Genomic DNA, 13405 nt, shown 5'->3' on the forward strand with positions numbered 1-13405 from the left:
CATCAAGAGGACAGAAAGGGATAGGAAAAAAAATATCAAAACAATAAGGGCTGAAAAACTTCCCAAATTTGATGGAAAACATTAAACTACAAGCACAAGAACCAAACTGGGAGGAATACAGAGAGCTCCACAACCAGACATATACACGATAATAAATGTTGAAAGCTGGGAAAGATAAATGCTTGAAAGTAGCAAGAGAAAATAATTGGCCATGTACTAGAGACACTTAATAAGATTAACAACTGACTTCCAATAAGAACAATGGAAGTCTGAGACAGCGGGATGATACATTCGAAGTGCCAAAGATGTAAAACAAGCTGTCAACCAAGAATCTTACATCCAGCAAAACTAACTTTCAAAAACTTAAGGTGACATTCCTAGATAAACAAAAGCTGATAGAATTCATTGCTAGAAGACTCACTTTAAAGAAATACTAAAGGAAATTGTTAAAGCTGGAAGTGACACTAGACAATAATATGAACTCACATATAAAAAACAAAAAACTGGTAAAGAAAATTATATAGGTAATTATAAAAGTATTATTTCATATTTCTTCTTTATCTTAAGGGATTTTAAAAATAATATAAAACAATATTAATATACTAGTATTGTTAACCTGCAACATATGGAAATCAAATGTACTTGGCAATAATAGCACAAAGGAAGTGGGTGAAAGCAATGTCGCACTGGAGTAAGAAAGGACACCAGATGGTAACTTGAATCCACAGGAAGAAATGAAGAGAATCAAAAATAGTAAATAAGAATATTATATAACAAATCCTATAAATATATGCTTGCTCTTATTTCTTCTCTCAGCTTCATTAAAATACATAAGATTATATAATTATATAAAGTAATAATTACAAAAATGAATTATTGCATTTTTAACATATATAGATATAAAATTTATTAAACTAATAGCACAAAAAAGGGGAAGGGGAAACAGAGCAATATAGAATTAATACTTCTATCTCTTACTGTAATTAAGGTAGTGTGAAAGCAGATTTATAAAGTTATTTTGGAACTCTAGAGCCACTAAGAAAGTAACTCAGTAAATATATTGAAAAAAACCACTGAAATAATTAAAGCATGACTAGAAAATACTCATTTAATGCAGAAGAAAGCAGTAAAGGAGGAATGGAGGAATAAAAAAATGAAATATAAAAAAAAAGAGACAAATATCATATTGATAATAATATTAAATATGAATGAATTAAAAATCCAATCACAAGGCAAAGATTATCAGGCTGTCTTTGAAATAAATAAATAAATAAGACCTAAGTACATGCTATTAATGTGAGACAAATGTTAGATTCAAAGATAAAAGTAGGTAAAATTAAAAGAATGTCAAAAGATATACCATGTGAACAGCAACCACAAGAGAGCTAGAGCAGCTTTACTAATATCAGACAAAAACAGGCTTTGTTTGTGACTAATAATATACTCCTCACTGCTGGCAGCAATAATAGGGAATCTATCTGCTAATGAAATCTGTTGGTTGGCAGACATCAGGGATATAATGAAAGTTGGGTGGTGGATGACAATCTGGTTGTTACCTAGTCTTTATGTCTATCTGTTTACATGCTACTAAAAGCTCACATCAGTCAAGAAAATATCTGGTACACAAAGAAGAATAGTCCTTTTCATTCTGGGCTTCAGTTTGGGTGTTAATTTTGGACCTATGGCTGAGTGGTAAATTTGCTGAAGCTGCTAGTTCTTTCTGCATATTTAAAAAACAGTCTTTTCAACTGGAAATAAAAAAAAATCTCTTACTTGTGTGTACGCTAATGATAGCTAGTCTAGACAGATAGATATTAGATTCTAAGGTATCTTAAATTTAACAGAGCTCCTGTTCTGATTCATACAGATTAGTAAGTACTTATATAATTCTAACATAAGGGACATAAAGAATCCCTAGAGAAGAAAGAAACTGAACTTCTAATACTTTGAATATGCTAGCCTTTTAAGAAAAAAACTTTCTCAAGAAATTGCTAACTTGGAAGCATTTTTTATGTAAGAATCGAAATCCACATAATCAAAGTAAATCTTTGGAGCTATCAAACCAGCTTAATAATTTTCACTTAAAAACAGTTTCATAGGGCGCCTGGGTGGCTCAGTCATTTAAGTGTCTGCCTTGGGCTCAGGTCATGATCCCAGGGTCCTGGGTTCGAGCCCCACATCGGGCTCCCTGCTCAGCGGGAAGCCTGCTTCTCCCTCTCCCATTCCCCCTGCTTGTGTTCCCTCTCTCGCTGTGTCTCTCTCTCTCTGTCAAATAAATAAATAAAATCTTTTTAAAAAAGAAAAAACAGTTTCATAAAAAGGACAATGAGATACCATATCACTTCACATGTAATAAGATGGCTTAAAAAAACCAAAACAAAACAGAGAATAACAAGTATTGATGAATGTGGAAAAACTGGAACCCTTACACATTGCTGTGCAGCTGTTAGGGAAAACAGTTTGTCAATTCTTCAAAATGTTAATCATAGAGCTATTAAATGACTCAGTAACTCAACTCTTAGGTATATAAACAAGAAATTTGACAACTTACGTTCACAAAAACCAGGGAGTTCGCCCATGGTTTTAGTCTTTAGCTTTGTGAAAGCTGTTTCTACCACAGCCCTTTTCTTTATACTACAAGGGATGATTTTTTTCTATACTCTAGTGGAACTCCTTTTGTCCTACTATGCATCTGTATTTAACATTGATTTGTGAAATTGTAATTTCCTCAAACAAGTTTTATAAGTGCATTAAATAATGATTTTGGGGTGGAGCAAAGCCAGGATTACAAATTCCTAATGATTATTGAATATTAGCAAACATTCCCAGAATCGTAATGCTAAGTGCAAGAGATTAAGATTCCATGCCCCATGGGGCACCTCTCATTAGGTTAAGTGACTCTTGATCTCAGATCAGGTCTTGATCTCAGGACTTTGAGTTCAAGCCCCAAGTTGGGCTCCACACCCTCTTAAAAAAAAAAAAAAAAGATTCCATACCCTTGAAAAATAGTGTAACAAATTCCTAAAACAAATTTGGAATAAAAAACTTACAACTTTCTGAATTATCTAAGACAATAGATTTTTTTAAAGACTTTATTTATGGGACACCTGGGTGGCTCAGTTAGGTGGTTAAGCATCTGCCTTAGGCTCAGGTCATGATCCCAGGGTCCTGGGATCCAAGCCCTGCATAGGGCTCCCTGCTCAGGGGGGAGCCTGCTTCTCCCTCTCCCTCTGCTGCTCCCCTTGCTTGTGCGCTCACACATGTGTGCTCTCTCTCTCTGTCAAATAAATAAAATCTTTAAAAAAAGATTTTTATTTATTTATTCATGAGAGACAGAGAGAGGGAGGCAGAGGGAGAGGGAGAAGCAGGCTCCCCGTGGAGCAGGGAGCCTGATGCGGGACTCGATTCCAAGATCCTGGGATCATGACCTGAGCTGAAGGCAGACGCTTCACCAACTAAGCCACTCAGGTGCCCCTAACACAATAGTTTTTACAACTTGATGTGTTACTCCCCTATAGGATAAGCACAACAAAATAAGAAATAGCATGAGAAATCTAATCAACTAAATTGCTTAATGAAAGTCCTCCTCTTGATGCACCCTAAATCTCCTTATTGATATGTTTATCTATATGTCTACATTCTAAAACTTTAATTTAAGCCTATATTATCTTTCTGGGAAGAATCTCTAAGAGAACGTTCTTGCAGAAAAAGCCATCATCAAAGCATCTAAAAAAAAAAAAAAAAAAAAAGACTGAGAACAGGAAATTGAGCCCAGGCAAACTAACATTCACTTTAAATCTTCATTTGGTATTGACGATCAGAGTCTGTGAGAGCAAAGTTCTTTATTGCTATTAAGAACCAATTATCCCACAGATAACACTTTATGATAAGGCCAGTTCCAAATTCTGTTGCCACTGCCCCATTCTATCCAATCCCTACCTTTTATGAACTTTTTTCTACAAAAACATACTTCCTTCATTAACATATCATTTAACATGATTTCTAAAAACAAACGCTAATGAAAAGCTGTAAGGAGCCAGTTTAAAAAATCATGACTCTGTAAACATAGTACCTCATTAATTATTATCTTGATATATAAAAGCATTTTTTTACACATGATGTTCAAAAGGTAGGCATGTGCAGCTTTCATATTTGGAAAGAATGAGAAAATGGTAGGGTTCTGTTTTTCATGGTACTGCTGACATTTAATATAAAACACTCTTAACTTATAAAACCTGACACTTTTGGTGAAAATAAAGATTAGCCAGAGGTGTGGCAAGTTCATTTTTAGTGGCTATATTTGTAAAACAATCCCACTAACCCAACCAAAAAAGAAACACTGATGAAAATTTATGGGGTCCCAAAGGAATTTAATTTGGAGGATTCAAGGAAGCTGATTTACCAACAGCAAAGTGTTCATGTTATCAAGCGAGTTACCTAAATTCCATACTCAAGCACCAAATAGAGAGTAGAAAACAAAGTCAAAAGCAATTTAAGCAGACTGTGGGGAATTTGGCACTATCCCTGTATATTTAGGTATAGGGAGAGGGCTTTCAGTGAAATAAATAACCATAATCTTACCTATGAGACTAGGCACTTATATAAAATACTCTCCTATTATAAGCTATTCCATGTGTCAATTGCAAAGTGATTATGACAGCCATTTTCCTTATAAGCAAGTACACCATCCTTCAAGTTATTATGAGAGGTGATTTAGGCTAAGAGTGAAGTTTTAAAATAAAATACTGCCAGCCCGCAAAAAAATATGATCATCAATACTTTTTGCTGGACTTAATAAAAGACATATTTGTATGTTAGCTATCCTTAGGTCTTCATATCATGCACATTAGTATTTTAGTCATATTTATTCACCAATTTAACAGGCTAAGCAGAATTCATTATATTGATCAAGATGTAGATTGCTTTTAGAAAAGTTTTATTCGCTCTTAGTCCTCTTGCTTTTCCACTCACACCAACACGTACACACCTATAAATTACAATTTCTTAACCAAAAATAAAAGAGCTCAGAGGAATAGGGAAAGAACCAACAATCAAGCACTTTATTTATTATTCAGTTATTCTCTTTAGCACAACTAAAACAAAATCTGGTTTCAGTTTCCTTGGACTAGAAAGGCAATTCCTTGAACAACCTCAATCGGCTAAAAAGGGTTTTAATGAAATTATGACAAAGTACTTAAAAATAAGTGGTAGATATAAGCATTATAATTAAAATAAAGAAAATAACTGAAAGTGATTGTATCTTATAGGTCTTTCCACTCCATTTTTAGCCGGAGAACCACAAAATGCACCTGAATTCTCATTACACAGTCAGTAATCATAATAAGCACAAATAACCTACCATTATGGGAAGGGCTGTGCTGCTAAAGGGACTGCCCTAGAGGAGTACCTGAAGTCTTACACCACCAGGTCTATAAAGAACCAGCATTATTATTTACTTAAATGTTTATTTTTTAAAGGAATCTAAAATTATCTACATTTTAAATGCAGACTCACTCAAAGTAAGATTCATGAAACCAAAGGTGTGATATTCTAGTTCCATATTTTTTCTAATACAGTACATTAATGCATTAAAATAATAGCCCCTAAGATGATCTCACATGCCACCAATGGTACAGGCAAAGACATTTAGTGAAAACAAACTATCCTATATAATTTTCAACCTGATTTCTTTCTCATAGAAAAAACTGATGAACATATATTAGCATCAAGATTAAAAAGACAGATTAATGTTGTTTCATGTCATGCTTGCTATGTATGCACTACAGTACATCATTTAAACTTTAAAACAGTCGAACAAAGGCAGCGGAGTTGATATACTGAACTTAAAATACTCATTGCCTCAGTCTCATATTGGGAAATTACTGAGCTTTGGGGAAATTGTAATTTACACCAAATGAAACCATATATCTTGTATACAAAAAACAGGTTGACTGAAGGTTCTGACTGGATCCTATCTTTGTAAGTTCGGCCTCTGTGGTTTCTATAGCTGATAAGAGTGAAAAGTGACCTTTCGCTACCCTAGGGAATGATTTCTATGCATGAGAGAGGAAAAAAAAGGGCAAAATGTGGTTCAATAGAACAACTCTGCCACTCGTGTTCTATAGAAAAATCTTTTTATTTTGAGCTTTTGATTTTAATTTGATTCATTCTTGCCACTAAATCAGTACATTCAATTCCTTCTGCAATAAAATTTCAAATCACCTGCCTATGCATCTACTGAGTGCTGAGAAAGGTACAACCTATTGAAGTTTATTGTTTCATTGAGTTTATTCCTTATTGCAGATGGAATCATCATCAAAACTCAGCTGAGAGGACAAATTGGTTCATAATGATTTAAATTATATTAAAATATCACTATTCCCATGAACTCAAACTACCCAGACTTTACCTATTAATATAAAACTCTGTAATGCCCCTAGATGTTCATTTTATTTTTTTTTTCTATGAGAACTGGGAATGACCTTTTCCTAACATAAAATTTCTTTGTGAAATTATAGTGACTAACAAGACTAGGCAAAACATTCACTTAATAAAGTTCACAACATTATAATAACAAATGATAGAAAAGAAAGCATGGATTCTAACCACTTTGTCCTCCTTTGGGAAAGCATCCAAGGAAGCAGAGTAAAAAGAGAGGAAAAAGAAGAAGAGAAAAACAAAAATAAGGCATATATTAATAAACAGATTTTAAGAAAATAATCATGTATTATTTTTAAAGTATTAGAGCACAGGTATTTTTAAAAATAAATGTTTACTCTTCCCCAAAATATTCACTGTTCAAGCTTTCACTGAAAATGAACATATGCAGATCCTGCTATAGTAGATACAAAAATTGGTCACTATAAATCTCCAAAATTTTTAGAACTTGGATTATTACATCTATATTTAAAACATTATTCAGAAAGAAATCCCAATTCACTATTATATTTAGTCTTCCTATTACTGAAAAGACATTTTATTAAAATCCATAAAATTATGTGAATAATTTTATCAAATTACTTTTAAAATATTTATAGTTACAATTTGGAAAATCTAAGAATGGGAAATATTTGTAAGAAATAAAAATGAGAAAAAAGATGTTAACTATTGTAGCCATAAATTATTCCACAAGCAATATTTATTTGTAAGATACACCTCAACATTTATAATCTTATAGGAAAAGCCAACACAATACAGTCATGCAATATTTTTGACTTATGCCCAAGATTGAGGCAGTACTTTCTTTTATTTTGTTCTTCTGAATATTTTTCCCAAGTTGGATGGGTTTTGTGAAGACGGGTAGACCACATTAGGCTCAGGTGTCTTCTCCAAAGCAGAGGTACCTCTTTGCTCAATTTCCTTTAAACATGAGTTTAACCCAAGTAATTTTAATATATCAATAGTTAACTGTATTGTTATTGGCTTTCCACAAACCTGTAGTAGAAGGCTAAAAACAGTCAACAATACAGGTGCTGAGTCAGCATCTCCACTCTGCTGATTTGTACATTAGTACTCACTGCCAGGACCTTTCCGATTGGACAGTACCCCTATACAAATGGTTTGTTAAATATTTTGACTATCATTCCCAGGTATCATCTGTGGGAATTCATTTCAAAATAGTGCATTAAAGAACACCAAAGAAGAATTAACAAATAGGTCTCATGCACCTTTTTATGCGCCAGATGCTCTTTTGACCCCAGGTTGTTTTAAAAAGGCTTTAATATCACATATGATAATTTATTAAAGAACTTTTAGCAGGAAAAGAGGAAAACTTATTTGGTCATCAGAATGGCACCTAAAGAAAAATTAAAGCTATATCATAAAGACCTAGATTTTAATTTTCATAGTAATCATAGACAATAATTATTACTATCCAGTTTCAAAGATAAAGAAGCTGTTGTTCAGAGAAGGCCAAGGCCTACCCAAGGCTACAACAATAATAGTGAGCTCACCTTAAATTAGAAGATATATCTCTTTTACTATTATAAGAATATCTTAATTCCACTGGAGAGGTTTTTAGAATACCCTACTTGTAATTCAACTACACTACCAATGAATACACTGTTGATAGGGAGATTGATTTTGATTTTAACTGTGATTTTCTCAATTAGGAAAACATCAAGAGCGCTTAAAGCTTCATGTTATTTTTAAGTATAACTTTGTACTATGTTAAATTGCATGCATGATTAAATAATATATGAAATTATTTAGAGAAATACTGGGAATTCTTTAGGTATATGATAATTTTAACTGTTCTATATTATACTGCAGACCTATATCAAAGAAAACCCACCCAGACATCCCCATAAATAATTCTATCATACTAAGATAGGGAATATAATAAAGTACATTAAAATGTATTCTAAACTATTAGAATTTATCTAGTACTTCATAAATAATCATATTTAGTCCTCTTAAATGAGCATCTGAGTGCCTCAAAAATTGTATATATTTAAAGCACTGCATAACAGAAGACCAGCTCTTATTTAAGCCAAACAAGGAAACTGCATCAGATTGAGACTACATCTCATAGAGAAGAAAATAAGTGCAAAAATCCCCCCAATTTACAAAAGTGTATTTTGACATACTCTTTAAATATCCAAATAATTTCCCTATGAGAAACTTAGTGCTGCATTACCTTACCATGACAAGAAATAGGAAATTACTCTCACAGGAACTAATCATTGCTTTATATATCTTATCTTGGGTTAAATTTAATGCCACACAGTTTACCTTACATTTTACCTTCATTCAATATGAAACAAATGTTGCAGAAACTGAAAGGTTTTCTTCCCTTTTTACAAGAAGAACTGGCCATAGCAACTTGCAAGAGTTTCATAATTCATGAGACTAAATCTACATTTACTACATTCTTCAGAAAATAAATTTACTCCCACAGATAATCTGTTGGTTTTGAATGGGAATCATTTATTAAGATACATTTGCAAAGCATCTTTTTATGACTTATTTTCATCACTACTCCACTACTCTGAACTTAATGAAAAACACAGAAAATGGGAAAAGGGCACAGTAATGGGTACATTTATGCCCAGGTCTACTTTCTAACACGCGTGTGTTTTCTGCCTGGGAGGTGCACTGCTTTTTACCCTCATTCAGAGTGCCTCGCACACTCAGGGAACACTCACGTTGTTGGATCGCAGAGACACGCGGCCTCCACAGCGGGCGCAGAACTTGGTGCGGCAGTAGGAGCAGAGATGGCCGCACCCATCGGCAAACTTGGTTTTATGACAGATTCCACAAGTCGGAGCATCATCTTTGTGCTCTCCCTGGTAACGCCGTGCTTCTTCCCCTATTTTTCTCACTTGTTCTTTATAGCTTTCAAATTGTTGATGCAATCTCCTGGGCAAAAGAGAAAATGGTAGCAAGCTAAGTAAATTACAGAAGACAAAAAACAAAAACAATTTTTCCTAATGGAACAGCAGTGCAACTGTTTAAACTAAATCAGAACACACAAAGCAATTTTTCCCACTCATCTTACCTCCAATGGTAAAAAATGTATTCGCATATATTCCATTAGTCCCAATTTTGCTTACTAGCAACGAACCATACACAAATAGACTCTATATAATCACTGTTGTGGTCCCAACAGTGGGATTCACGTTTCTACTCCATGCCTCTCCATCTTTTAGACAAGTGGCTTTCAAAGTATTTGGACTGTGGAACTCAACACTTTACAATTACACTCATGCAGTATACAACTGAAGCAAAAGTTATATAAAATACCTAGCCTAACTCTATATGATGTACTCTGGTTATATTCTTTCTCATTCTATTTTAAGTTTAATACTGATTACAATTAAAAAAAAAAGCTTGTCACAATAACTTGATTTGATGGCCTACTATTTGAGCATGATGTATACTTGGAAAAATACTATTTTAAACTACAATGCTATGTAATCTGTGTTCCACAAAATATCTTCCTTTACTCCTATTGGAGACTATTTATATATTCAATATCAAGTGTCTGATTTCATACAGTATATAAAATGTTACCTTATATTATAATTGAGCTCACTAGTCTTTCCACGTCACATGAAAAGTTCTAAACCACACCTTGCAAAATATTCAGATTTTTACATACCCCAACCTCTCTTGATCTCTCTCAGGTTATATGTAGGAGAGCTGCTATCACTCTTTATTTAATGAATGCAACTGAAATTGTTGAGGCAAATCATTTCCCATAAGAATGATCACACTTAATATGACTCAAGTCTCCTCCCCTCCCGGTCAGACCAAATCCCTCAATCTTAAATTGCTACAAACAGAAACTGTTCGCTGTTCTGTACAAAACACTATGACATCCAGTGAAAGGATATGCCTTAGTTTCATAAATGAGAACTCAGAGAGTTGTCCCAGGACTAGCCAACAGCCGTTGGCCATTACAACGAAGGAGAGACTCCTGGGAAATCATTTGTGGACCTGAGTGAGTGTGCCAGATGCGACTGTTCCCTAGGACACAGGGTACACACATGCTATTGTTAATACAGGCAGTCAGCTTGATTCTCTACACCTGAGATAACTGTGGGACCTGGTACTCCCTGGAAACAGAACCAAATAAGGTAGGTGTAAGGACTGTAGTGTTTGCAGTACTGGGATTTCATGATATTTTTCTTTTAATGCCAACAGCTCCTGAGCAGAATTTTAACGATTACTTTAAAAATTCTGAAATACCTTTCCTGCTTTGCCAACTGACACTTCTATTGAATTCTCATAATTAAAGCAAACATACTTGCACTAGGAAATAAAGTTTAGAATCTGAAGCCCTTCCCAATTTAAAGGCTAGCTAATTTCAGTTCATAGAAAGAAATAGTGATATTATATTCAATGAGTGGAAGAATACCTGGTCAACTTAAAGAGTGAAGTTATTTGGCACATTAAATTTTTTATACTTTATGCACCGTCAATCCAGGCTCAAGTTGGTAGAAAATAGCTGTGGATATCTATTATTTCAAAAGCAACCTTACAAAATAGCATTGGAAATCTTAAGGCTTCTATTAAAGAAAATAATTATTAAGGAGTGGGAGCAAGGAAGTATCTCTAATCAAAGAAACAGATATAAACTCTAAGCAATAGAGGGAGTGTATGAGTAAATATTTATTGTAAGAACCAGCAAATCAAATTTATTTAAGTAAATATAAATGAGAGAGCTAGGCTAAGGAAAAAGTTTCCCTATAAACTTACTTCATAATACAGCATATGATTTGGTATAGGTGTTGGCGAACTTTCTAGTAAAAGGCCAGACTGTAAACATGTTAGACTTTGTGGGCTATATAGTCTCTTTTGCAACTACTCAACTCTACTGTAGCATGAAAGTATCATAGATAATATGTAAATAATAAGTATAATAAGTGTGTCTACATTTCAATAAAACTTTATTACCAAAACAGAAAGTAGGCCAGATTGGGCCCGTGGACCAGTTTGTCAGCAGCTGATTTAGTATATGCTTTATACTGAGGTATAATTGTTTGAAAATCCATTGTTCTTTAAAAATTCAAACATAAAGGACTTTTGTCCATCCTATAGGTTCCAGTCGAAAGGGGCCTTTTATACAGTACTTACGTGCAGGGCCCTGACCACTGAGATGAAAACTTACCCTGCTATGATCGCATAGCATTTTATTTGGTCACTCTTAGTATATATACCCATATACCATTAGTATTTCTAAACATGACATCTTTCTTGTGACAAGTGCTTCACCCCACAGCTGGTGAGGCCATTCACACAAGCATCATTGCAAACTCTACCAGGACTCACATCCTCCTGGAAGCTACCCCTTGGTGGCCTATATACATCTGGACTCTCCTCCTATGTGTATTTAAAATTCCTTCCTGATTTCAGCAACAGCCCATGGTTATACTATTGGTTTGGACATTCCCACAGGGAGAGAATTGGGAGGGAAAATCATGCTGTTTCTCAGCCCAGAACTCTCTGACATCTTCAACTCTCTTTCTTCTTAGGCTTCTTCCTCTCCTTACAGGTGGAACTCCCTTATTCTTCACTGAGAGAAAAAGTGCAACCAAAGTCCCCATCGACCTCTCTAACTTATTTCCCAATGTGTTCCTTTTTATCAGCACTCACTATAAAAGGAAAGAAGGCAGGGAAGAAGGCAGGGAAGGAGGAAGGTACGGCATTTATTACTTTCACTTCTTCAAAATCTCCTTATTCTGTAACCTTCTGCAATGCTCTACTAAACTGTCTCTTAAAAATCAACCTTAATAACCCTTTCTCAATTTGTATTCCCCTTACGTTACCTCTGATATCTCACTCTGTCAAGATGTTGTCCTCATATTAAATTTTGCTTTTGAAATCAGGATATTGGTAGTGAAACCATAAACAGCATATTTATTTTTTGTATCTGATGTTTTAATGCTTTAATGCATATCAAGTATGTGACAGTGCTATATTATGAATAATAAATGGAAATACATATTATATTGTACAGTATTATAAATGCCAGCAAATGTCAGTAAATGCAGGACCGCTAATGTAAAATCTTTTTTCTGTGAAATTTAATTGTATATTTTATTTTTTATAATTTTTTTATTGTTATGTTAGTCACCATACAGCACAGTGAAATAAATCAGAGAAAGATAATTGTATATTTTAATTTTAGAATTAACACTATATTCTTACTGATTAGTAAGGTTGATAATATATGTGATCACAAAAACCTCAGATTTAAATTATCTAGATAGAAAATGGAGTGTTATAAAATATGTAAAATACTATAAAAAAAAGCACTGATAGAGAAACCTTGGTTTTCTCCTAGGATGCGATTTTTCCCCATTGTTTCACTATGCAATAATCATTGCATTATTTTAACATCAGTGCACTCAAGAAATACCAAGATTCCAGTTGTAAAGAAGTTGTTTGGGTGATTAATGGCACATATTTGAAGGAAATAAAGATGAATGCCTAAAAATCTAAATATCATTCTCTAAATGTCTAAAAACATCATTCTATAAATGCAAAATAATTTTTTTAAAGATTTTATTTATTTGACAGAGAGAGACACAGCGAGAGAGGGAACACAAGCAGGGGGAGTGGGAGAGGGAGAAGCAGGCTTCCTGTGGAGCAGGGAGCCCGATGCGGAGCTCGATCCCAGGACCCTGGGATCATGACCTGAGCCGAAGGCAGACGCTTAACGAATGAGCCACCCAGGCGCCCCAATGCAAAATAATTTAAACAGAAAATTACTGATGACATTCTTACCTATTAATAAGTATTTGTTGATCACTTACTACAAATGAGGTACATAGCAAGATGCTAAATGATCAGTAATGGTAGAATGCAGAGAAATCTTTGTAATTGGCACAGTACCTCATTTATTTCTATTTTGCATTTTTCCTTCCTCCGTCCCCAAAGTGGTCAGAAGCTAGAAGAC

General features: G+C 34.1%; 1 protein-coding gene across 3 annotated transcripts in view; it reads right to left on the reverse strand.

Annotated features, from left to right (window-relative positions):
• The window catches only part of RIMS1 (regulating synaptic membrane exocytosis 1), a 486979-nt gene that overhangs the window by 282158 nt on the left and 191416 nt on the right, over positions 1 to 13405 (reverse strand). For all 3 annotated transcript variants that reach the window (XM_088024322.1, XM_088024321.1, XM_028097571.2), the window contains exons 3-4: positions 9147 to 9360; positions 6607 to 6618 (exon numbers count right to left, since the gene is read on the reverse strand). In XM_088024322.1, coding sequence (XP_087880448.1) covers positions 6607 to 6618; positions 9147 to 9360 — 226 coding nt within the window. The remainder of the gene's footprint in view (positions 1 to 6606; positions 6619 to 9146; positions 9361 to 13405) is intronic.

This window comes from Eumetopias jubatus, unplaced genomic scaffold (assembly GCF_037043125.1).
Source record: "Eumetopias jubatus isolate StellerSeaLion01/CBP00866 unplaced genomic scaffold, mEumJub1_p1.0 scaffold_6, whole genome shotgun sequence".
NCBI classification, from domain to species: domain Eukaryota; kingdom Metazoa; phylum Chordata; class Mammalia; order Carnivora; family Otariidae; genus Eumetopias; species Eumetopias jubatus.